The sequence below is a fragment of the Tuber melanosporum genome, assembly GCF_000151645.1.
Source record: "Tuber melanosporum whole genome shotgun sequence assembly, scaffold_1, strain Mel28".
NCBI lineage: Eukaryota > Fungi > Ascomycota > Pezizomycetes > Pezizales > Tuberaceae > Tuber > Tuber melanosporum.
In genome coordinates this window covers 1881021-1903789 of record NW_003298755.1, presented here as the reverse complement: position 1 = coordinate 1903789, position 22769 = coordinate 1881021, and the positions used below count along the sequence as shown (strand labels likewise).

The 22769-nt window shown below is 46.6% G+C and overlaps 3 protein-coding genes; 2 read left to right on the top strand and 1 right to left on the bottom strand.

The window, feature by feature from the left end:
- Positions 1–14356: 14356 nt before the first annotated feature.
- Positions 14357–15558, bottom strand: GSTUM_00003970001 (uncharacterized protein; the record flags this gene model as incomplete). XM_002835143.2 has 6 exons in its annotated part: positions 14357–14482; positions 14557–14669; positions 14733–15054; positions 15107–15269; positions 15330–15408; positions 15469–15558. 6 exons carry the CDS (start codon positions 15556–15558, stop codon positions 14395–14397), a joined length of 855 nt encoding a protein of 284 aa, XP_002835189.1. The 3' UTR covers positions 14357–14394.
- Positions 15559–16439: 881 nt separating this feature from the next.
- Positions 16440–17243, top strand: GSTUM_00003969001 (uncharacterized protein; the record flags this gene model as incomplete). Its single annotated transcript, XM_002835142.1, has 2 exons — positions 16440–16722; positions 16789–17243. 2 exons carry the CDS (start codon positions 16440–16442, stop codon positions 17241–17243), a joined length of 738 nt encoding a protein of 245 aa, XP_002835188.1.
- Positions 17244–17713: 470 nt separating this feature from the next.
- GSTUM_00003968001 (uncharacterized protein) lies at positions 17714–20913 on the top strand. XM_002835141.2 has 9 exons: positions 17714–17769; positions 17841–17856; positions 17933–18157; positions 18225–18279; positions 18337–19231; positions 19293–19749; positions 19812–19980; positions 20037–20442; positions 20515–20913. Exons 1-9 carry the CDS (start codon positions 17762–17764, stop codon positions 20813–20815), a joined length of 2532 nt encoding a protein of 843 aa, XP_002835187.1. The 5' UTR covers positions 17714–17761; the 3' UTR covers positions 20816–20913.
- Positions 20914–22769: the final 1856 nt, after the last annotated feature.

Genomic DNA, 22769 nt, shown 5'->3' with positions numbered 1-22769 from the left:
TTAAAAACAATATTATATTGTTAAGGTCTCTTCTCTGTTGCTTGATGATACCTAAAAGCTTATAAGGCACTTTAATATTTATATTCTGTATCTGAGTATTTGCAGACTACATTTATTTCTTATACAAATTATGTACCTCTCTAAATATAACTAATAATGTTGGGTATTCTCTAGAAGTGTAAACACCAGAAGACTCCGAAAACCATCACAATCTCTATGGTAATTACTATTTTTACCAATTGGGTAACTGTATTGTTTCCAATAGTAATTATCCGATTTTTAGAATTTTTTAGACTTATGACCTAGTTCTTAAGTTGAACTGTATTGGCCCCAATTGCCTTTTCTTATGATGAAATAATCAGTTTTATCTAGGGGTCATGTTTGCAGGAGAAGTCATATATGCAACTTTTCTAAATTGTCAACTTTAAATCTCTATAACTCCTGATCCAACTAACTGATATCTTCTGATAATCTCCTACTGATTCACAGAAAGCCATTCTACCAGATTGGCAGATAATTCTATTCGTGGCAACTTTTAGTTGTTTTATATAATATGGTTTTAGCCATCGTACGGTATTGGTAATAATTCTCGAAATTATGACACATCTCTTGACTTGGTTGTAATATTCTGTGAAGTCTGTTGGTTTTTTCAATAGTGTTTCCTAAGGGTTCTAACCTCTTCTAATCATTGTAGAGTGAATGTTAATGTATTAGTTCTTCATAAAGATCCTCTAATATTCAATACCATATTTTATGCAAAAAGCGACCTGTTACTTATGGTCCATACCTAAGATGTTTCACCTTTAAAGCCTAGTAAATTTCTGAGTAGTGGACAGATTTACTCTGTTCTATATCCCAGACCTTGCCGAAGGTTTTCTCTCATGTATCTTGTGAACAGGAGCCGGCTGGATAGATGGTAGCGAAATATATGGTATTATTCTGACACCTTTACTTTTGTAACATTATAGTCACAGGGCCCAACTAAGTGTCATGAACATGGCTTAGCATGAAAAAGGTTTTCACATGACACATAGGTATGAGTCACAGGTATATTATTGTTTTGCGCATATGACCTATTCGGGTTATATGATATGTTATATGTGGGATTTGTGATGCTTTCGCACATGGCTCAAGTATGAGTCATGGGACATGCGCTTGACGAGTATGCCTTGTGAATGTACCTTGCAGGTAAGCCTTGCACATATGATTTATGTTTCGCACATGACCTCATTATGAGGTCATAGGTTTCGCGCATATGACTCAGCCGAGTCATATGACTAGTTTATTGCGTTATGATTGGTTTATGAGTTTTGTACATGACCTCGCTATGAGGTCATAGGTTTTGAGCATGTGATTACTTTGGTCACATGACTAGTTTGTTATGATTTGGTTTCGCACATGTGACCACTTTAGGTCACATGACTAAGGGCGGGAAGAATACTATATAAGTAGGTCGATGCGGCTGAGGAAGATAGGTTCTTCACGCTTTGTTCTAAGTACTTTTCCTCGTCCTTGCTGTCGCTTCGCCCCGAGCGTTTCTTTCGCCCTCATGATGGGCCTTGATGCATTTGATTCTGGGGGAGATATCTGAGTTCGCTCAGTAGTTCCTGGGGTCTTTAGTGTTGAGGTTTGTTAGGTGTTGCGTGGTGGACAACTTGTTTGTGTCTCGTTTTGTTGGGTTGGTTATCTCACGATACTAGCACTTCGAGCACTTCATTATGGTTGCATACAAGCCCCTTTCGGTAAAATGTCTATGGCTTCCTGTCTATCGTCTACTCGCAGGTTTCGCGTTCGATTGGGGAGATTGAACATTGTGTTTGGGGGGATCACCCGTGTCGTTCTTTGGGCCAGCTCATGTCTTTTATTGAGTTTTAACGGAGTCCTTAGTTCTCGTGATACAAAACGCCCTTGGGTTAGACTGATGACCTTCCCAAGTATCAACTCGTCATACCGACCGCATCATTCCTCAGGTGGCAGGGCGGTACCCGTCCAGCCCCTCTTTGTTATGTTTCATTTCTACGGTTGGAATCCTACGATGTTGTTTATTGCCGTTCCCTTGGAGTTTTTGTCCTTGCGGCATTTACGGTGATTCAGTCAGGTGTCTCCTCCTCGCATTTGTGGGGATGGCTTTGACCCTGAAAACTCTTACCCCCTGGTGTGGTTATTGTTGCTACCTGGGGTGGTGTGGGAGGATTGGCTGCTAGTCACTCGCGGTGTCTGTGGATTTGGGTGGTTCGGTTGTGGTCTGTGGTTGGCGGCTTCACCCATTGCAAGTGGGGCATACCTTCTGTTTGTCTGCTTCTGTTCGTTCACCCTTCCCCCTTCTTGTCGTGTCAGTTGAGGGTGCCTCTTACCCGTCGTTTGGTCCGTGCCTGTTGCCGGACCTGTGGGGCTGGCTTCTGCTAGCTCTGCTTACTCTTTCCTGGCTTGGTTAGACTTCGGCTCGACTGGGTTGGATGGTGTGGCAGATGCTGATGCCTTTGAGTGTTGGTGCCGCCTCTTTTGTGGCTCTTGGCTGTGGCTGGTGGGCCCCCTCGGCTGTGTAGTGTTGAGGGTTGGGGCTCTGTTCAAGTGGCCAAGACCAATGGCTGCCTGGTGGGGCTGAGTATACGTTGTCCTGTGACTATCGGATATTAGATTAGTGGGACGTGGGCTGGTGAGGCAGGATGGGCTCAGTGGCATCTGGTGTGTGGGGCTTGGGGGGGGCTGATTGGGGGGGGAGAGGCACCTGCGAGCACCGGTCGGGCCTGCGTCAGGTTGGGCGAGGTCTAATTAAGTGTTTCCAGTCTGGCTTGGGCTGTTGAGCGAAGCTGCTAAGTGCTGTAAGGCTCCCCGATGGACTAGTTGGCTGATGGCCACCTGTGCGGATAGTGGGTCGCGACCACCTGGTTGGACTTGTTTGGGTTCTACGTGCTGGGGTTTGTGGGGTTTGTTTGGTTTCTTTGGTTTGGCAATGGGCATAGCTGGCGGGGGCAAGGCACCACAGGTGGGAGGTAGGCCCCACTGACCGTTTCGGTCTGTCACCACCTCTATGTATTTCTTTTGTTTTTGGATTTTGTTTTTGGGGGACAGGCAGCAGGTACAGGTCCTCCTTACCGTTACGCTCTTCGGAGGCATTTGGCAAAGTGGGTTCATAGGGTCGACGGCCGGGCATGCGGATGCGAGAGGTGGACATGTTGGTCACCTCCTCTCTGCCATTGTGTCACCTGTAGTTTATATTTGTTTTAGTTTTTTGTTGGTTTTCTACTGTGGTGGAGGTGTTGCGGGACAGTGTTTAGACCGGGCGGTAGTGATTTTTATTTTGGACAAGGAACCTGGTTGGGTTGGTCTTTTGCTCGGCTTCGGCTACGCTTAGTACTGGTTGGCTTCATACCAGAGGGGCTACAGACTTGAACCGGGGCGGGCGCTGAGTTGTTTGATGGTCTTGTAATTAGTTCTTGTGCGGGCATGACTCAGGAATGGCAGGTGCGGGGCCATAGACTTAGTTAGCTTAGGATTAGTGGTATACTGGCTAGCGGTATCCCTGTGCTGGCGGGGGCTCGTTGTATGCCAGTGTTGGCGGTACAAGTTTAAATAAAATTAGATTAACTTCTAAGTACTTTTCCTACTTATTACTTTAACGAATATAAAACATCTTTACGATCTTTATCTTTATTGCAACGTTATTGTTATGTCAAGAAAAGTCCTTTACGAAGACAAGTTAGAGAAAGCTTACGATAGGCGTTCCCGATAGAAGACAAAGGTCTTGTACTATCGGTAACGTAGGCAGAGGCCTAGAGCTATTGTAAGACAGAAGAAGAAGAAGACGCGAAGAGAAGTATCGTTCCCCGCCGCCAAGAACTAACTATCCAGAGAGGGATTGTTACACTAAGATAGATATGTATGATGACATGTGGGCCCCATAAGGTAGCCAGAGAAGCATGTTGGAGACCAGAGATTCCAATTCCGAGTGGTGATACCCTACTTAGAGTGGTTCCTAGGTATTGGATCCCGATACTCCTAACAACCTCATATACTACTTTTAACTCCAAAGTGGTATTACTCCATCAGTTCTGGTCTGTTTTGCATGAAACTACCTGGGGACCATTCTTCAGGTTCTCCTCTATCCTCTAATTTATCCTGCAAACAGCTTCCAGTCAACTGGACAGCATAAGCATATGCAGTCTTATAGGAGCATCTCCACTTGTAAACTCTTACTGGACTTACAGTAATTATTCAGGCTGTAGTCCATAATGCTAGGGACTGATAGCAGGACTGGAGGGAGTGTTAGCCATTACATTTCCAAGTTACAGCTTGTTTGGAGCTCAACTGGTTGTACAGGAGTGATTTGCACAACCTGGGATTTGAACACTTTATGTAGTTTCACATAACAAACAATCTAGTAACTTTTTCTGAAGTCCTGCATAATAAGTTACTTTTAAGGTAGGGTAACTCTACCTGGACTGACCATTGCACAATTCAGGGTAACTTCCCAATTGACTACTTGAGTTACTCTACAGAGTAGGGTAACCACTGTGCCTTACTAGTATTATACCTAAGTACTTCTAATATAGCCTAGTAGTATTGTCACGAATGTGACTTGGCGAGGAAAAGGTTTTCACATGACACATGATTATGAGTCACAGGTATGTTATTGTTTCATACATATGACTCATTCAAGTCATATGATTTATTAGGTGTGGGATTTGTGATGCTTTCACACATGGCTCAAATATGAGTTATGGGATGTGCGCCTGACGAGTATGCCTTGCGAGTGTGCCTTGCGGGTAGGCCTTACGCATATGATTTATGTTTCATACATGACCTCATTATAAGGTTATGAGTTTCATGTATATGACTCAGTTGAGTCATATGACTTGTTTATTGCGTTATGATTGGTTTATGAGTTTTTGCACATGATCTCGCTATGATGCCATGGGTTTTGAGCATGTGACCATATTGGTCACATGACTAGTTTGTTATGATTTGGTTTCGCATATGTGACTACTTTGGGTCACATGACTACAGGTGGGAAGAACACTATATAAGGAGGCCGATATGGCTGAGGAGGATAGGTTCTTCAGGCTTTGTTCTAAGTACTTTTCCTACTTATTACTTTGATGGATATAAAACACCTTTACAATCTTTATCTTTATTGCAACGTTATAGTTACACCAAGGAGAGCTCTTCATGAAGAAGAGTTAGAGAAAGCTTATGATAGGCGTTCCCGATAGAAGACAAAGGTCTTGTACTATCGGTAATGTAGGCAGATGCCTAGTGCTATTATCAGACTAAGGAAAGAAACAGAAGGAGAGAAGTATCGTTCCCCGTCGCCAAGAACTAACTATCCAAGGAGGGATTTTTACAAGTATGTCCAACTAAGGTACCTAACCAACAGTACCTCTATTCAGTAGACTCTTGTCTACTACCATTCCTACTGTGGTAGTCTCTTGACACTAATATGGGTATAGGTTTGGCTAACTGTAATAGTACTCTGTAGAGTCTCATTACAGCAGTTAAGTGTCTCCAATTGGATGTTAAGCAGCTGGAAGAGTTTGTGGCATTGTTGGAAAGAAAGTTGAAGAGGAATAAGAAGTAGAGGATTGTTAAGAGGACTTCTTTGAGTCTGAGATCACCATTACCAGATGAAGAGAAAGCTCTGCTGAGGGCCTTGCTGCCACGAAAATGGGCTTTTGCTCAGGCTGTCAAGAGCAAGAGGATGAACGTGGAGGAGGATAGTTCAGGCCCTGAGAAAGTAAGAAGTAAGAGAGTATTGGTGGACTTGAAGATAGATGGTGTATTGTAGGAGGATGGAATGGGTGAGATGGAATCTGCTTTAGGAGCTACAGGTTTAGTGGTGGCCGTGGTAGAGGGTGAAGAGTTAGCAGAGTGCTTATTACATACAGGCTTGTGGGTTGGTGGGAGAGGGTGCTTGATTAGAAGGTTTGTAGCGATGCCTCTAAGGCAGAGGATACCTGGTTGGAGGAAGTGTTTAGAGGAGTAGGAGAAGAAGGTGGAAAAGTTTTTGAAGAGTTTGGAACATTTAAATAAGATGGAGGAAATGGTAGATAGCTTAGTGAGGGTAGTAGTGAGACAAGGTAAGGTGGCTGTGAGGTCTGGTAGAAGTTGGATTAGTGGGCTGATGTTGGATGATGGGGGTGGTGAACGCAGATTTGGAGCATTCAAGAATTTGTGAAGGGAGGGGTTTATTTTAGGAGAAGTTTTTACTTTCTTTGGCAGTTTAGTTTGGTGATTGGGCAGATGCCTTAGTATGGCCACAGAATGCATATTAGTCTTGTTATTTGTGTGATGTAGAGAATACAAGTGAAAAGTTTTTATCCGAACATGTGACAACAGTTATTTGTCTGTTAACCATATATTAAACATGTCTCATGTTCGGATACTTCTTGCCTGTAACCTGTAATTTAGAGTTTCAAACTGTGACTATTGTCCACCAATTTCTGGGACTCGGGGCAAGTAGCTCACGTGATATCGAGTCCGGCTAGATCTCTTCTTGTACCGTAGTAGGATCACAAATTACCTGATAGAGATACTACCTGTTGTATTACATTATGGTCGATGTGGAGATCCGAAAAATGCCCATTTCCCTTGCAAAGAGATATTTCACACAACGGGCGCCAAACTCCAGTTTCATTAACCTCCCTACCTTGCGGGGTCTCGACCCGGTCCCGGGCCGGAGTGGGATTTTCAGGGTTGCCGTGAGTTTTCTTATACTTGGCAGTACCAGCATTCTTCCCTTCTACAGTATTTGGCCGCAAAGATCACTGATGGGCACTGGTATGATAGTGCGGAATGAGAGGGTTGATGCCCTCAATGTCACATAGCATAACATTATGATGCTGGGTTTGGTTTGGGTTGTGGGAAGGCTCGCTTTGTTGCTATCATAATATTATCATATCTACAAGCACATCTAGTGAGGTTGCTCGATGGCTTCCTGCTATGTCTTCTTCGTCTACACTAACCTAACTAAGTAGGCCTCAATGTGAATCTGCATGTCTCATCCGCCCATGGGACATCACATTCGCCCTCCTCTCTTTTCATTTCCTCCTCACAGCCCCCAGCTTGTTGCATTGTTTTATAATATTACTTAACACACTGCTATTGAACTTTTGACAAAAAAGGAAAATTTTCTTCTCTGATTATCTAATGATCTTAAGATGGTCTTATCTTGTGGTATTGGAGGGATGGCGCCGTACGGAACCTATAGAACATGAAAACCTATGGTGCATGGCCAAAGCTTTAGTATCATACTGGTAGTAGTGGCATCATTTGAGAAATATACCTCTAGGAGGATCTCTATTCCCTCTTTCCTCCTGTCCACATTAAAGAAAGATAATTGTTGGGCGATGCACCTGGACTCCGGTTCAATGTGATACCGGTACCGTACAGTACTTCTAAAACAAATACAAAACCCCCCAATACTTTACAGACTCTTGTTAAACAATGGAAGGTTTGTGTTTGCGGATAAATTTCCAAGTTAATACACTTAGTTTTGGCCTAAATCAACATTGTAACACGACCAGTTTTTAATGCTGGACTTCCGTCTGATACCTATCTTTAGGGACTAGTACAAGTGCCATACAAGTGCTAGACACCTATCTCCTCAATCACATTGCACTTAAATAAATCTAGGCCACAGCCAACCACCAATTATCAAATCCATATGATACAAGGAAAACAAACTATGACCCCCATCCCAGAGGAAGGAGACTCGGCTCCGCCCGTCTACCCCAATAGCCCTTTGGTTATAATACAGAGGTTGAAAGGACCACGGCTAGTGAAGTTTTCTCCATCGACCCCCAAAGAAGCTACAGAGGAAGGGTCAAACTATTCTCGAGCCAAGCAGTATAGGTGAGAAAGGCTACCGGTACCCCAAAAACTTTACTAGTGTAGAGCTTACACATTTCGAGGGAGACAGGCTTCCGCACAAATAAAACGCACCGATAATGTTTACTTATCGCTCGGAACAGATGCTTTCCCGAAACTATGCCCTCCCTGCAAGAGCGCAATTCATGACCCTGCTCATCCTTGCCCTTTCCTGTATTACTGAAGCGGCCCAGGATCATTCCCCGATATCCACGTCCTCCGATGTTTGGGCTATGCTCGTGGCGAACGTCGCCCCACTACTGGTCCTGATTGGCGAGAGGCACGTAAAGGCATACTTCAAAATTATGTGTCGACCATCACACCACTTGCTATTCGCTTCCGCGCCCATAGGGCTTGTCACCGCCGTAACTACTTTAATCCGGCTGGATGGAATACCACTGCTCAAGCGGCTGATAGGCCGGCAATTTGAGACGAGGGCCGAAGTTCTTGCCGATGTGACTTCTATCTCCGGAGGTGAGGTTGGACTGGTGCTGCGGAATATGAACCTGGAGCAGACTATTCAACCAACCGACGAGGATCTTGCTATGTTCTGGGTACACGGGAGAACGGAGGGATCGCCAGAAGAGGCCGCAAAGACCTTTTCAGTTTGGAACGAAGTTCTCATCTCCATCGGCAAGGCGGTGACCGAATCTCCCTCATTCTATTACGACAGAAGGTGCTCATGGGAGATCATAATGTCCTTTAAAGCCACAGGCGCCTGCGCGCAATGGGTTGCAAGGAAACATGCAGCAGAATCGTGCAACCTGCGGGAGCTCTTTGACCGATGCAAGAAAGAGGTTGCTGCGGAAGAAAACTCTGGAAGCATAGCAACATGTACGGCGTCGGCAGGAGTATATGCCAGGTTCACCGATGTTTCCCTAGACATAACAGCAAGTACCAACTACGACAAAGGGAAACTAGAGATTATGAGGTATGCAACTATTGCGTTCTGCTTGATGGGGAACATCGGAATTATTATTGTGAGCAAACTCACAGGTGCTACTGTGTTTGAAACCTTGCTCGTTGGTTTTGGGCTCGCTGGTTCCTCCTTTGGCTGTTGGCTCACAGCACGAGCTGTGGATTTGATGTCAAAAGAGATAGTTATTGATACGTCCGGCTTGTCGACAATCGCCTCAGGTTTTTTCTCTCACCGGACCCCGGGGGGAGCGAAGCTCAGCATTTGTCCCCCAAAGATTGCTTTTTCTAGTGTTTCTCGGCGCAGATTGAGACTAGGGCGCTTTATGGAGCGCCTTGCGAAAATGTGGCGCTTAGTGGAGAGCCTTACGGGAGTGTGGCGCTTTGTGGGAGCGGCGCACTTTATGGAAATGGAGCGTTTTGTGGAGCTGGCGTGCTTTATGCAAGAATCGCCGACCGTAATCGTCACTCCCTATGTGGTAGCATCGTATTTAGCACTATACGTGGGACTGCGATCTTGTAATTGGTGGGTCTCAGTCGCTATGCTTGGGAATTCAGCAATAGCCGCGATAGCTCGATCTGTACTTGTGCCCTCAGACCCTTATCTGGTTAAGGCAGACTCTCGTTTACCAAACCCTATGACATGCAGGATCGGGGATCCTACAAATCGAGAGGATTTGTCTCATCCCGACGAGAGAAACTGTGACTCCCTAGATACAGATGCTGGTTCTGCGTCAGGCCGAGGGACGAGAGCTCTTGATGTCGGACTGTATGAGGTCATTATCTGCGACTACCGTTATGAGGGTGGATCTGGCAGTGTCTACCACAAGATGCAGCCATACATGTGGGCAGCGTTCGCGCTGGCCACCGAGATGAGTAAACGACAGATAGCACCACTGGAGATGCGAGATTTCCCCCCACGGAGCGCCGGAGTCATTGGTGTGGAAGGTGCTGCATACATATTTTCCGATATCATCACTCGGAAAGGGGTATGGCGCCAGCGTCTAGAAGTTATAGTCTACCACGGTGGGCAGTCCGTGCCCGAACGAATATTGGCTGTTTTCTGGGGCTGGTACTGGCGGGCATCCGCTCATCAGGCGCAAAAGGTGGCCAGCATCGAGCTACCTCCAGATTTGTTGAACCGCTTCATTGATCTAGGTGATGACGATGGTGACGGCGACGCGAAATTTGGTACCTCGACCGACAAGTTGAAGGAGGTGTTGAATTCTTCTACGACTCCGAGGGAAATCGTGTGGATGGGAGCGAAGCTGTGCTATGCATCCTACCACCATTGGGAGTGCCTTATGTTTGAGGCAGAGAGGGACTCTTGGTTTTCTAGTAATGCACATGGGTATCTCGAACAGGGACAGATATCGCCATTTTTGGATACCATTGTTGCGGCAGGACTTACATTCCCGCGTGGGTGACAGATTGTTTCTTCCGATACGTGCGCTAGCGTATTGGATCTGCGGGTACTTTTCATTTTTCTTCTATTTTGGCGAGATATGTTTGGGCTATCATACTTGTGGGAGACGAACTGCATACAAATGAAAAGAACTGCCTTCTCCCTTTCGGAATTTAGCATAAATTTTATGAGAAAGCTCCCCCCTTCGCGATGATTGGTAACAGGCATTTATAGGACCTGCAAAAGACAAGAATTGATTACAACTTCCCCCTAATTCATCTCAGCCCTAAAGAATATGATAAGTACGAAAGCTATCACACCCAGCACTCTAGGCGAAATACGTGAACTCATGATGAGTCCAAGGGCTCATTCGCCCACAGCCACAGAGGTGGAGCCCCGGGGAAGGACCCACTGCACAGAACTTCCAAGTTGACGTCCCGGGGGCTTATAACAGTGGCTCGTGGCCCATGTTCTGGAGAGTCGTGGGGGCTTGTAATGTAGGTAGAGGTAGTGTTTGGCGGATCGGGACGGGTCGTGCGTCAGAATCGGGCCAGTTCAGCTATATGATTAATAAACTTGAACATCTTGTGGTTCGCAGGTGATGCTCGATCCGGCTCAACTCTCCCAGTGTCATATACGATCACTCGCATAGCGGGGCGGGGGGGGAGGGGGGAGGTTTGTGTTGTAAGGATATGTTATTGTTCGGCGCGAGGGGAGGAGGGTCGAGTATTTCATCGTGAATCGTCTATCATAATATTATTATTCGGGAGAGAATATTTGAATTGGAAGTGTTGGTTGTAGTTAGACGAGAATTGTTACGGGTGGAAAGTATGAACGACTGTGCGAAGAAGCCCTAGCAGTAAGGGAGTTGTAAGATTGAGGCCACTGCCCTCCAGGATTTAGGTTAACTGCTTCTAAAAGTTGACGTAAGGTTTCGGGGAAACATCGCCTTACCCATATCATCCTTCACCCCAACACCGTTTTTATCATCCCCGCTAAATCACACCAATATCCGGAGAAAGTAAAAAATGGATAAAAACGGGATCCTTCTTTATTTAACAAACAAGGAATTACCCATGTGGGAACCGCACTCAGTGAGGAAGCATTGTAGTGGAAGTATGGTAAGTAGTCCTGGAAGTCGAAGGTACCGGAAACACATCCATATTATTCTAACAAATATTATTTAAAGCTAGGATAATTCAATTTTTCCTGAAAGAGTCAAAATTGTAAGCAATCAAGCCAAAATCATACTGATGAAAATGTTATGAAATTTTGTTCGGTCAATTTCATGGTCACAACTCATTTTTAACCATTTCTGTATATCCTCTAGTTATATCCTATGGCCACTTAATATCATAATAATATTATTATCATATCACACCTGTAAATATTTTCAAATTAACATTTTATCTGTCATCAACTTCTTGCCCTTGCTCCGTTCTTATCGGTCTTGTCTCCAATTACAGAATCACTTCCGTGTTTTCGGTATTTTTTAGTCATGCTGGTATCTAGTGATATAGGACGCATCCTCAAGCGGCACAGTGTAATCTTTCATATCTTAACATCCTCGTAGCTATACCCCCGGGGGCACTTTTGGAATCCTGGAAGATCACGAATACAAGCCTGGACGGTCGAGTGGTCTCGCCGTTAGCCCTGCGAGATTCCTCGTGCGGGACGGTGGGGTATGTGTGTTTGGTATGGCAGTCGACTGTAAGCCCTGGTTTTCGCGATTGATTGATTGATTGATTTATTGGTTGGACTAAAGAAATACACGGCCCTTTTATAGACCCTCCCGACCCTCCGAGTGTCGAGATAAAAGCTCTGCTTTCAACCGATCAAATGATTCCGCCCGGCCCGGTACCGGGGGCTAACGACAAAATCACTAAGACCGGAAAGCAATACGATATAGGAGGTGGGGGCCGGGTGGGCCACGAGCGGGTGCGTCGCTACGATCGTATCAAAAGCAGCATGGTGGTGATGCGCGATCAAGATTTGAGGGTGGTGAGGAGTAGACATCCTGTATTGCGGGGGGGAGTGTAGGTTCTTGGAGTCCACCTAAGAGCGTATTAGGGTGGGCTAGCCCTAATAATATCTTCGTCCTAGGTTTGTCATCGACAAGACATATTTCAAGATGTCAGCGAGCCTAGTCAGAAATGTTTGAGAAGCCGATGATGGAAGATTCTTTCCCTGTCTTGTTGCATTATGGCACAGGCAGTGTTTTTAGGACCATCGTTTCTCATTCGGGTCTCCTCGCTCTTTGGGCCCGCCCCGGTGCTCCACTATCCGAGGCAATTAACTATTAGCGTTGGGATCCGGGCTTCTGGGGCCACTTGCCCGGCGTAGGTTTGTGGTGTGAAATCACTCAATATCACTCGAGATGTAAAGTACCATTTGTCAAGAATTGTCCGAACAAGAGAGATGGTTTTGTTCAATTATTACCATGAGGGGTAAAGAAAAAAGGAGAGGAAGAAAAGGTAAGGAGAGTAAGTGAGACACTTCTGAAAGAAGCAAACATGGGCAAGCCATTGGGACGTACTCAAGTACCGGTATCATAATTTATATCATAGAAAGAAAACAAGGTCGGATCCACATTCAAACACCATTTTTAAACTCGAATGGGCAGATAAAACCCTATCCCTGCAGCTATGTTCTCTTGAGAAATTAGAGGCTAAGGAAACCTGATCCTATATAGATATTCCCCCTTTCACGCACTTACTCTTGGATAACTGAACTATGATACAAACAGTATCATAAACCCTCCGAAAAGCCATGGCAAGAAAAAAAAGAAAAATAGACTCTCCACACGACCTAACTCTCCGTCACTTCAAGGATTCGGCGGGTCGATGCGTCCCGCCCAATAGTGCCCAAACCTTAAGATGAGATCCAAAACGAACCCACAATTAAGCATCCTCACGAAACAAGGGGGAACGGGAAGAAACAAGCACAGGATAAAGCTCACCTGCGTTTTTTCGGATTAACCATCCCCCGACACCCCATATCCCTGCAAGTCCTCCTACTCCCCTCCCACTTCTGCCACCAAGTCCCCTCCTCGTTATCGTCCTGATTAATAAATCTATCCCAGTGCCCACCCTCATAGCAATATGGCTCTTCGTCCTCTGGCGCCATATGGCATTGCGAATCATAGTCCGTATAATCAAGGGAAAGCCCACAGCAAGTGAATTCACTGGTATCATAGTCGATATCTTCGAGCTTACCGTGGTGCTTTACTTGGCAGCCGACGTTGTATTCTTTGTCGAAGATTTCGTGGCAGTAGACGCAGTGTGCATATTTGTTAGATTCGGGAGTGGGGGGCCTGGCGGTAGCGGTGGTGGAGGATTTTCCTACCTCTGAGGTGATAATTGCTACGAGCTCAGCTTTGCTGAGGGAGAGGTGAAAGTTGAGTTGGGTTGCATTCTGGAAACGTTGGGCGAGTGATGAAATTGTTGGGATGGGTGATGCTACGCGTAGGGATGAGGGAGACGCGATGTCAACACGCCCGCGTTGAGTGGTACCGGTGTTGAGAAATAACGGTGCAGCAGGAGCTGAAGCCGGGGCAGCTGTGGGACCAGTACCGGTATCCGGAGGGGAGGAGAGGAGTTCGATTGCTTCGGCCATTGCGTTTAGAGTTGGGTACCGCAATGGGAACGATTAAAGAAGCGGGGGATTCTGCTGAGGTTAACTTGCACCTTGTCGGTATGAAGAGCGCGGTGGCATGAAAGTCTAACACTCCCTGCAATGGACATCTCGAGGTTTGAAGGGCTCCAACGCCAAGATGTCGATGCGCCACCCCAATTCAGCGGAGAAGCTTGAGTGCGCGGTGCGCATACCGAGATAGAAGTGCCCGGTCCTTCAGTTCCACTTCTCCTATCATAACTTGCCAGGAGTTCCGCATGTCAAGGAACTTGTTGTGTACCGTACAGTACCGGTACCGTACTTGACTGGGCCGTACTAGTACGGTAGTTCGGTAAATCCACGGGCTAAGTGCCCGAGCAAATTGGTTTGAGTATAAGTTTATGCCACTGGATCCGACAGGTCTCTCGACTTTTATCACGGTGAAGTCAGTTTTCGCCGATAGTACCAGTACAAGCAAACAAGCACCATTTAGCTCTTTCATTGGATAAAGTGTTTAGTATTGGTATGATATCACATTATATTCCTAGCAGGTATCTATAAATTCTTTGCATAAAGGTGCTATCTGCAATAGAGGTTTATATGATACCCGGGATAGCCGCCTTTCTGTATGGGAGAACGTCTTTGTTAAACTTTTCCCCGTACCACCGCTTTTGTTGGATCGCCCTGGAACAAAAACGTCAATACTCGATCCACCTAATGTTTTCTGCTCACCGGTTAGACTCGCAAGGGGATATTACCTTGGGAGCATGGTAGCGAGTTCGTTGGCCACAAATAGTGTGGCAGGAAGAAAGTTGGCGAACCCTCCTCCAGCAATTGCGAATCCACTCCACTCAATCCATTCAGAGAAGTACTGCACAAGCCAGGGAATTAGCATTTTGCGGGGTCTAGATCTGGTAATGGCGAGCAGGCATACATGCGGGTTCCAAACCCATTTAAATAGACCGCCTTCGGGGATCTTATAGACTCTCTCATTGCTCGTTACCACTCTACCCTCCTTTTCAGCATCCTTGTCGAAAGATTTGTCTCTTCTGATTTCTCGTAGGATCTCTTCGTGGTACATGTTCCCCCAGAGCCCCAGAATAAACATGGCGCTTCCGATCGAAATCTGCCAGCCAGGGACATCTGCGGCGGAACCATAACCACCCAGCCAGCCGCCAATTGCGGAACCGTTTATGATGTTGAACGAAACTCCCGCGCAAACCATGCCGATGTTCATGGGTCCCATCGACGGGTTTCTGTGTCATGAAAGTCAGATCCGGGCCTCAAATCTGTCTTGGTTCCACCAACCGTATAGGGCTGAGAAGTGCTCGGTAGAGGTAGTGAATGCAGTACAGAGTAGTAAGCCAGACATGAGTTTTTGGAAGCTCGCCGGTACGCTCAGGATTGGTATAGATTGTGTATAATAGTGTGAGCGGAGAGAAGAGCTCCATGAAAATCCATCCCGGTTTTCCTGCTCCAGGTCAGTAAGCTTCGACAGGAGAGAGGCGTGAAACTTGGGCTAAAGGCTCACCGGGTACGTTGAAGATGGAAGGGTACGAGGTTTTTCCGGCAGGATAGAACTCCGGGAGAGCCAACTGAAGTGGCGCGACCTGAATTGGGTCAGTTGCTGGTCAAGCTCGCATATGTTGCCAGGAAGACTGATCACATACCAGGGGAAAATACTTCCAACACCTCAAGAGAAGTTGCCACGCATCCCTAGTGAGAGGAAAAAGCCCTCCAGAGCGTAGGAAACCTATCATCTGGATGTTTGTTGGTTGTGTAAGAGTAGAGAGAGAGAGGGTTGAGGGGAAGAAGATGGGATAACAACACCGAGCAAGCGATCGGCCTCACTAGAAGAACAACCTGTCCGAGCACACCTATGATAATATTATGATCCTGATGTCCCGAATAAGAAGTCTATACTGTAATATTATGTTGATACATAGGAGATGGAGGCAAGGATCGGGCTCACCGATTAAGTTAGCCCTGTTGTTGCAATGAAGTAGAGTACTGAGTTGGTTAGAATGGCGGGAGTAATGTTGCTTCTTTTCCTCTTTTTTTTTATTGCTCTCCATATCTGAGTCTGTGGGGTCTGAATGCATATGAGGGCAAGATCGGTACTTTGTTATAGGGAATTGGGCTACCAGTATCGGGGATTTGGAACTATAAGAGTCTCCCAATGAGAGCAGTGACGGCTGCAGGCCGGCTTCCACAATGATCAAGAAGCGACTACGGTACTCCGGCATTTTAACTCCCTTGACTCCCCTGTCTTTCCCAACATGTCATCTGCACGGTCCTGAGGTCCCTTGTTATTGTCCCTGCCTCGGTCGATTTTTACTCCCATCTCCTGTACGAATAGTGCCCGAGTACTAGTACAGTACTCGCACCAGTGTTTCTCCCTTCCAATTGCTATCTAGATTGCGGCAAAGGAGTTTGGCAAAAGTTGGGCCCTAGCAGCCTTTGTGGTGCAACGGTGCTCTCGGCTTGGAATATTGGCTCATTATCCCTAGTTCTGATGCTTGTAACTACCGGGGGCAGGGGAATCTAATTCAGGGTTCAAACTTAAGCTACGAGTACGGTACGGCAGACGGTACCGTAGTGCACCATACCCTCCATTCGGGTGCAGTCCGAACGAGCAACCATGTCAAACTCGGGAGAGTCTGTGACAACTATGCTTCCCTCCCTTTCTCTGATACGGTCCCAGCTATCGTCCTTTACCGTCTCTTCAGCCTCTCTCAAATTAATCCATAGCACGGCTCCCCTTACCGTAGCTGCAAAGACACTGTTCGTACTGGATTCCTCGTTCAATCCACCGACGAAAGCACACCTGAACATTGCCCTCTCTTCCTTCAGAGATGATTCTACTGGATCGATCGAAGAAAAGCGGTTGCTGTTACTCCTCGCTACTCAGAATGCTGATAAAGGTTATTTCCTTCATCTGAAACCGAGAGCCGACAGTGCAGACGGGTTGATGCAGAGTGTTTTATAAGCCCCTAAACCGGCGTCCTTCGAGGAAAGGCTCTTGATGATATCTGTATTTGCGTCCGATATATTATCTTCGCTTGCACCCCTGTCGCCAGCTATCGACATAGCTGTTACCAAGCATGCCAGGTTTCTCGATAAGTCCGAGGAGTTGACCAAGCATTATTCCAATGTGACTGAGCAGGTATATTTGACCGGATACGACACCCTCATCCGCATTTTGGATACCAAATACTACCCGGTTACCTACACATTAAAGCCTCTAGAGAACTTTTTCCGGAGCAATCGCATCTGGTGTATGTATCGGCTTGGAGATCTGTGGGGCGGACGTGAGGGACAGGACGAGTACTTGAGAAATATCAGAAGTGGAAACAGAGAGGCAGAAGGCTGCAGGAGGGAATGGGCTGAAAGGATTAAATTTATTGTAAGTTGGGCTTTGAGGCGGACTTATTTCATTCCATAATCCTAGATCAGCATGATAAATGGAACACTAATGATAGGATTAGGAAAATGTGGGCAATACACCTATCAGCTCGACCAGAGTGAGAGAGGCCATTTGTAACAAGGAGGAGGGCGTTCTTGATGAACTATTGACGGAGGGAGTGAAGAACTGGCTACGTGACAGAGATGTTTATATAGGGCATTAAATTCATCTGGGAGAAGTTTCACCCGTGTTTTTATGATACTATAACTTGTTGGGTTTCCGCCTCCATTCAGTAAAGTGGGAGTGCAGTGGGATACTCTTCATTACCGGCAGCCGGTAAATTTACGTGTGGTAAAAACGTCTTCGAAAAAGTGTTGGCTGTGGCGCTTGTTATTATGGTCATCCTATGACGCGGTTAGAGCCGCAATCGCAACTAAACCGCGAGGGCACTCCACTACTACTATCCAGTATACTATATTCTCTAGCTCAAAAGATCCTTCTTTGCCTTTCGGCCCTCCATATACCCTTTGGTTTCCTTATCCTATAGAATCCCCACTATGACCTCGTACGTCCTCTCCCATTTGAAGTTTTCAAGGGCTAACCCCCGTCACTGACGACTTCTTTCCACTAATCTAGTTCCAATATTCTTCATGTAAAGTCTTCCTTGTCCTATGAACTGCACTTTCAAAGACCCCACAGACAAGCAGGTGCTTATGTTTCCCCCAAAGGTTCCGTTTCGAAAATCTGCCCCGCTTCAACTATCTACTGCCATCAAGCAGTATATCTCCACTAAGTATGATCAACACCCGGACATGTTTACCACCGACTTGGCAGCCATAGACAAGCTCAGGAGCGATGCTATCAACGTACAAGAAGCGCATGTGAGTGGAGTTATGAAGATCTCGGTATATGCAGCGCAGTTGCAGTGGATTAGCGGGAAGTTTCCTATAGATGTATGTGTGCCGGACTGGCTTTCAGGGGGAATTGGGGAGTCGAATGTGCTGATAGCTGGGGATATAGATTGGGGCGGATTTTACGTGGTATCCGGCACTAGGGTATAATACACAACGTCCGGGTGAGAGAATTGTATCGGTATGCGCGGCTATTTCTGGTGTAGCTAACTCTCACATAGTCACCCAAAATAACCTACAATTCGAGCGTGCAAACGTCCTCTATAATCTCGGATCCCTTTACTCCCAGTTGGCGTCCTCCTCTCCACGGACAACAGCCCAAGGCCTCAAAACAGCTTGCAACTACTTTTGCGCAGCCGCCGGTGTTTTCACGTATCTCAAGAAGGAGGTTCTCACAGAGCTCCGTAGCACTCCACCGGAAGACATGGATGCCGGCACTCTGGAGTCTTTGGAGATGCTGATGCTTGCTCAAGCGCAGGAGTGCTTTTGGCTAAAAGCGGCCGTGGATGGACATAAAGATAGTTTAGTTGCTAAGTTGGCGGCAATGGTCAGTGATTTTTACGACCTGGCTGGCGAATTTGGAATGAAGAGCGACTCGATCTCTTCGGAGTGGATGCACCACTTGTCAGCCAAACACCACCATTTCGCAGCGGCAGCGCAGTATAGAGCTGCCTGCGACTGCCTTGAAAGGTCGCTTTACGGGGAGGAAGTAGCTCGGCTGAAGGACTCCTTAGATGCGGTTAATGAAGCACTAAGGGGAGCGCGATATCTTAACAAAGTCGTTCTTGGTGATTTGCAAGGGCTCAAAGAGAAAGTCACCGAAACCCTGAAGGGTGCGGAAAAGGATAATGATCTACTATATTTCCAAGCAGTCCCACCAGCTTCTGAGTTGCCCAAGATACCTAGGGCTCCGATGGTGGAACCAAAGATTCCGAGGGAGGTCTCGGAGGCCGCTAATTTGCTTTCCGAAGGTGGCGCTTACGGGCCGCCACTGTTTTCCAAACTCGTCCCATTTGCGGTGCATCAGGCTGCAAGTATATATGCCGAGAGGAGAGACCGATTGGTTAACAATGTCCTTGCAGACAAGCTAGAGTCTCTAACCAACAAGCTACATGAGTAAGTTTTTAACACCTTAATTCTAATATAAGCTGGCGAAAGTTGACATTAAAACACCCAGGCTCCTCCGATCCCTCAATCTCCCCGGCTCCCTTCAGGCCCTGGAGAAACCACTGGGACTACCTCCTGGGCTTATGTCCCACGCAGAAGAAATAAAACAGCAAGGCGGAGTCGCGACGTTGTTGAAGTCTATGGATGATATTGCAAAATTGAAGGCCAATGATAATGCCATGTATCAGGAGGTGCTCTCTCCTCGCCTCTCGCTCACAAGATCAGCGCTAACTAGGACTCAGGCTGTCGAGATGCTAGACACCGAGGCAGCCGAAGACGAAAGGGCTAGAGGCAAGCATGGCACTGACCAATGGAACCGGGAGCCTTCCAGCCAGGCAGCGAGCAAACTCATGGCATCAGTCCAAGAGTATGCTGGTATTCTGAAAAGCGCGGACAATTCGGATGGCCTAGTCAAGGTGAAGCTAAACGAGTGCGAGAAGAGTTTAAGGCTTTTAGGTGGGGACATTGTAAGTATTTTGCATATCCCAGCTCGAATGTGCATTGAATCTGACTAATCATCGCCTTACAGCACTCTCTCCAAGACTTCGTCCCGAACTCCTCTAGAGCATCTTTAACACCCAAAATGGAACGTGAGGTTGCAAAACTCCGCCAATGCCTTAACGAAATTTCCCGCCTAGAATCCCGCAGAAGGCGCAAAATCGAGAGTCTTCGAGAAAAGGCCAAAGCCGACGACATTAGTAAATCTAACTTCTCCCTCCCTCACACAATCTCACTCGCTAACAACCCCCCCCAGCGAGCGCAATCCTAGCCGAGGCTGCGCGCCTAGAACGCGAAAGTCCCCTCCAAAAGCTCGAACCCGTCCACTTCGAGCCTCTCTTCGAATCCCGCCTTACAGCGAAATATGACGGCGAAAATACCCTGCTAAAGGAAGAAGCGGAAGTGCAAAAGGACATCATATCCCGCACCCAGGAAGCCAACTCCTCTTTCGCTGCCTGCAGGAAGGTGGACTCTTCACTAAAGGAACGAGAACAGGCGTTGCAAACCCTCGAAAATGCCCATAGCAAGTATCGTGAGATACTGGATAACTTGAATGCGGGGAGGAAGTTTTATAATGATTTGGCAAAATTACTGGCGAGGTTCCGGGATGAGTGCAAGGATTTTGTGTACCAGAGGAGGATAGAGGCGGGGCAATTTGAAGTGTTTGTTTTGCCATTCATCCATTCTTTTGCGTGGAGAGATAGGGTGAATACTGATTGGAGGGGGGAGTATAGTGAAATTACAAACGCGATGCAAGCCGTTCGGCTCTCACAGACCCCAATTTTGCAGCCGACCACACAACATTACCATCACCAATCCCCACCGCAGCAAAAGCTACAGCAACAGCAGCAGCATATACCACTGCAATCGCCGCCGTTGCCGGGTGTAGGACAGCAGCAGAGGCGGGTTCCGCCCGGAACACCTTTGCCGGCGCCGGTGCCCACTCGCGCCGCTATACCGCCGCTGTCGCCGGGGCTGTGGAAGGGTGATGCCACGACTGCTATTAGGTTTGCGGGGGAGCCGTCGAAGCGTTGATTGGTTGATCGATTGATTGACCGGGGTTGGGCTAGGCTATGGCGGATTAGCCTATGTTTGATAGTTGTTTGAATATACAAACTACGTTTTACACCTTATCATTGATGAGTTTGTAGGAATGTGCGTGTGTATGTGAGTTTATGTGTTGGTTAGGGGTGTATAGCCCTAAGGCAAAAGTGTTCGTGAGAACGTGAGATCTGACTAAGCGGATTTACGAACACTTTTGCCTAGGGACTGTAGGTGGTGGTGGTGTTTGCTCCGTGTGGCGGTACGGCGACTTACTATATCACAGACTGTAGGGGGGGCTAGTCCCAGGAGGCAACTACTCAAGAGGAGCTGCTGACGAAAACCTGCTATATTGTTTTAGCCAGTGTTTTCTATGCCTTATTGTACTCAAGGCTCAATCTCAAAAGTCTTGCCCGGACCCTCGAATGGAAATGTAAACTCATGCTTCAAGTCTCGATATCTCCCTCCCATTCATCACCTCTTCCCCACTTTCCTACATGCACCCACAAACACCACTTTCCCTGCTCAGTCAGAACCACCCCCCCAGTGTCCAAGCACAAATCGGCAAGAGGGGAAAGGTACCCACCATGCACAATATGGGATGTTCTTTTGCGATCCCCCACTCGGAAACCTCGCTTCAAGAGATATCGTATTGTACTACCATGGTCTGCATTCTGCAGATTGTCGAGTGAAATATAGGTGCGCAATAAAAATGGCTCACTTGCCCAAAGAGGGTGCCGTTCCGGGTACAAGGCATGAGGGTAGCATTCTGGAAGAAATATTTACCGCACGGGATGACGCCTTTTCAACGAGAACCCTTTTCAATATGATACCATGCTTTCTTGTGCATACCTTTCGGATACCACCAGCCTTGGCCGAGACGTACCGTCTAAAAGGTTTCAGGTATAATGGCAAGGGACGGCAAAATACTCGCAGACTGTCAACAATCCCTCTATTCCTCAAATGACCAAAATGGAGTTAAAAAAATTGCAGAAAAAAGCTGGAATAACTTGAAACCTCTGGATACGTTTCTTTTTTCAGTTTGTTTTTTGAACCCCCACCACCATTTTATGATGGGCTAAAGGTGAAGTAGTTCCTTGCAGGTGCTCCAATTTTTCGATCTTACATACTCGAGCATATTTTCTACCCCATGGTATCAAAAAGGTTTGTTGCCAAGCGCATGGTACTGAAATGGCTGACTAGTTCTAGGGATCTATAACTAGTATCATAGGTATCTGTGCTATGGGTGGGGTCAAAAACACTATTGGTGGAATCTTGGATCACTAAATATCACTCGTGAATGCGAACTAGAAATTCAATTGTAAATATCAACATAAGTTAGGAACGGCATGCCTACCAAGGCTGTTAGGTTGGATAGGCTACGACCCCAGGTGTCTTTGGGTACTCAATTTTTGTTGTCCACATTTACACTCACACTAAAATAAAATGTTTAGATCTAGGGGCTTCCCCCATCCACTTTATTGAAATATACTCGCTGTGCTAATTGTAACATCTTGCCCAATTACGTGAACATGATTAAGGATGGTCTGTAGCTGAGAGGAGATACCAGTTCCCAGATCACATGGTACCGTCTCTTCTTTGTCGCCCCCCGTAAGACTAAGGACAAAGATCTTCGAAAAATTACTGTCTACTTGGAATCCTTTGCTAACTTACGAGTGTGGTGATCAGTTGCTTTCGTTAGAAATTCCTTGTAAGCTTCCACGTTTTTCAAAACTTTCATTTCGTCGTCGGAAAGGTGTTGGCGGATCGCTTTCTCTATTTCAACTGTCGGGTCTGCGAGCCTACCGACCCATGCTGTGATAGATGGGGTGCTATATTTCTGTTAGTGTGAGGTATAGAAATTGAATGGGTTTAGATAGAGGTTGAGGGAGCTTACTTAAATAGAGGGGTAAGCTGTAAATGGAGCTTATAAGGGAATAGAGGCGGA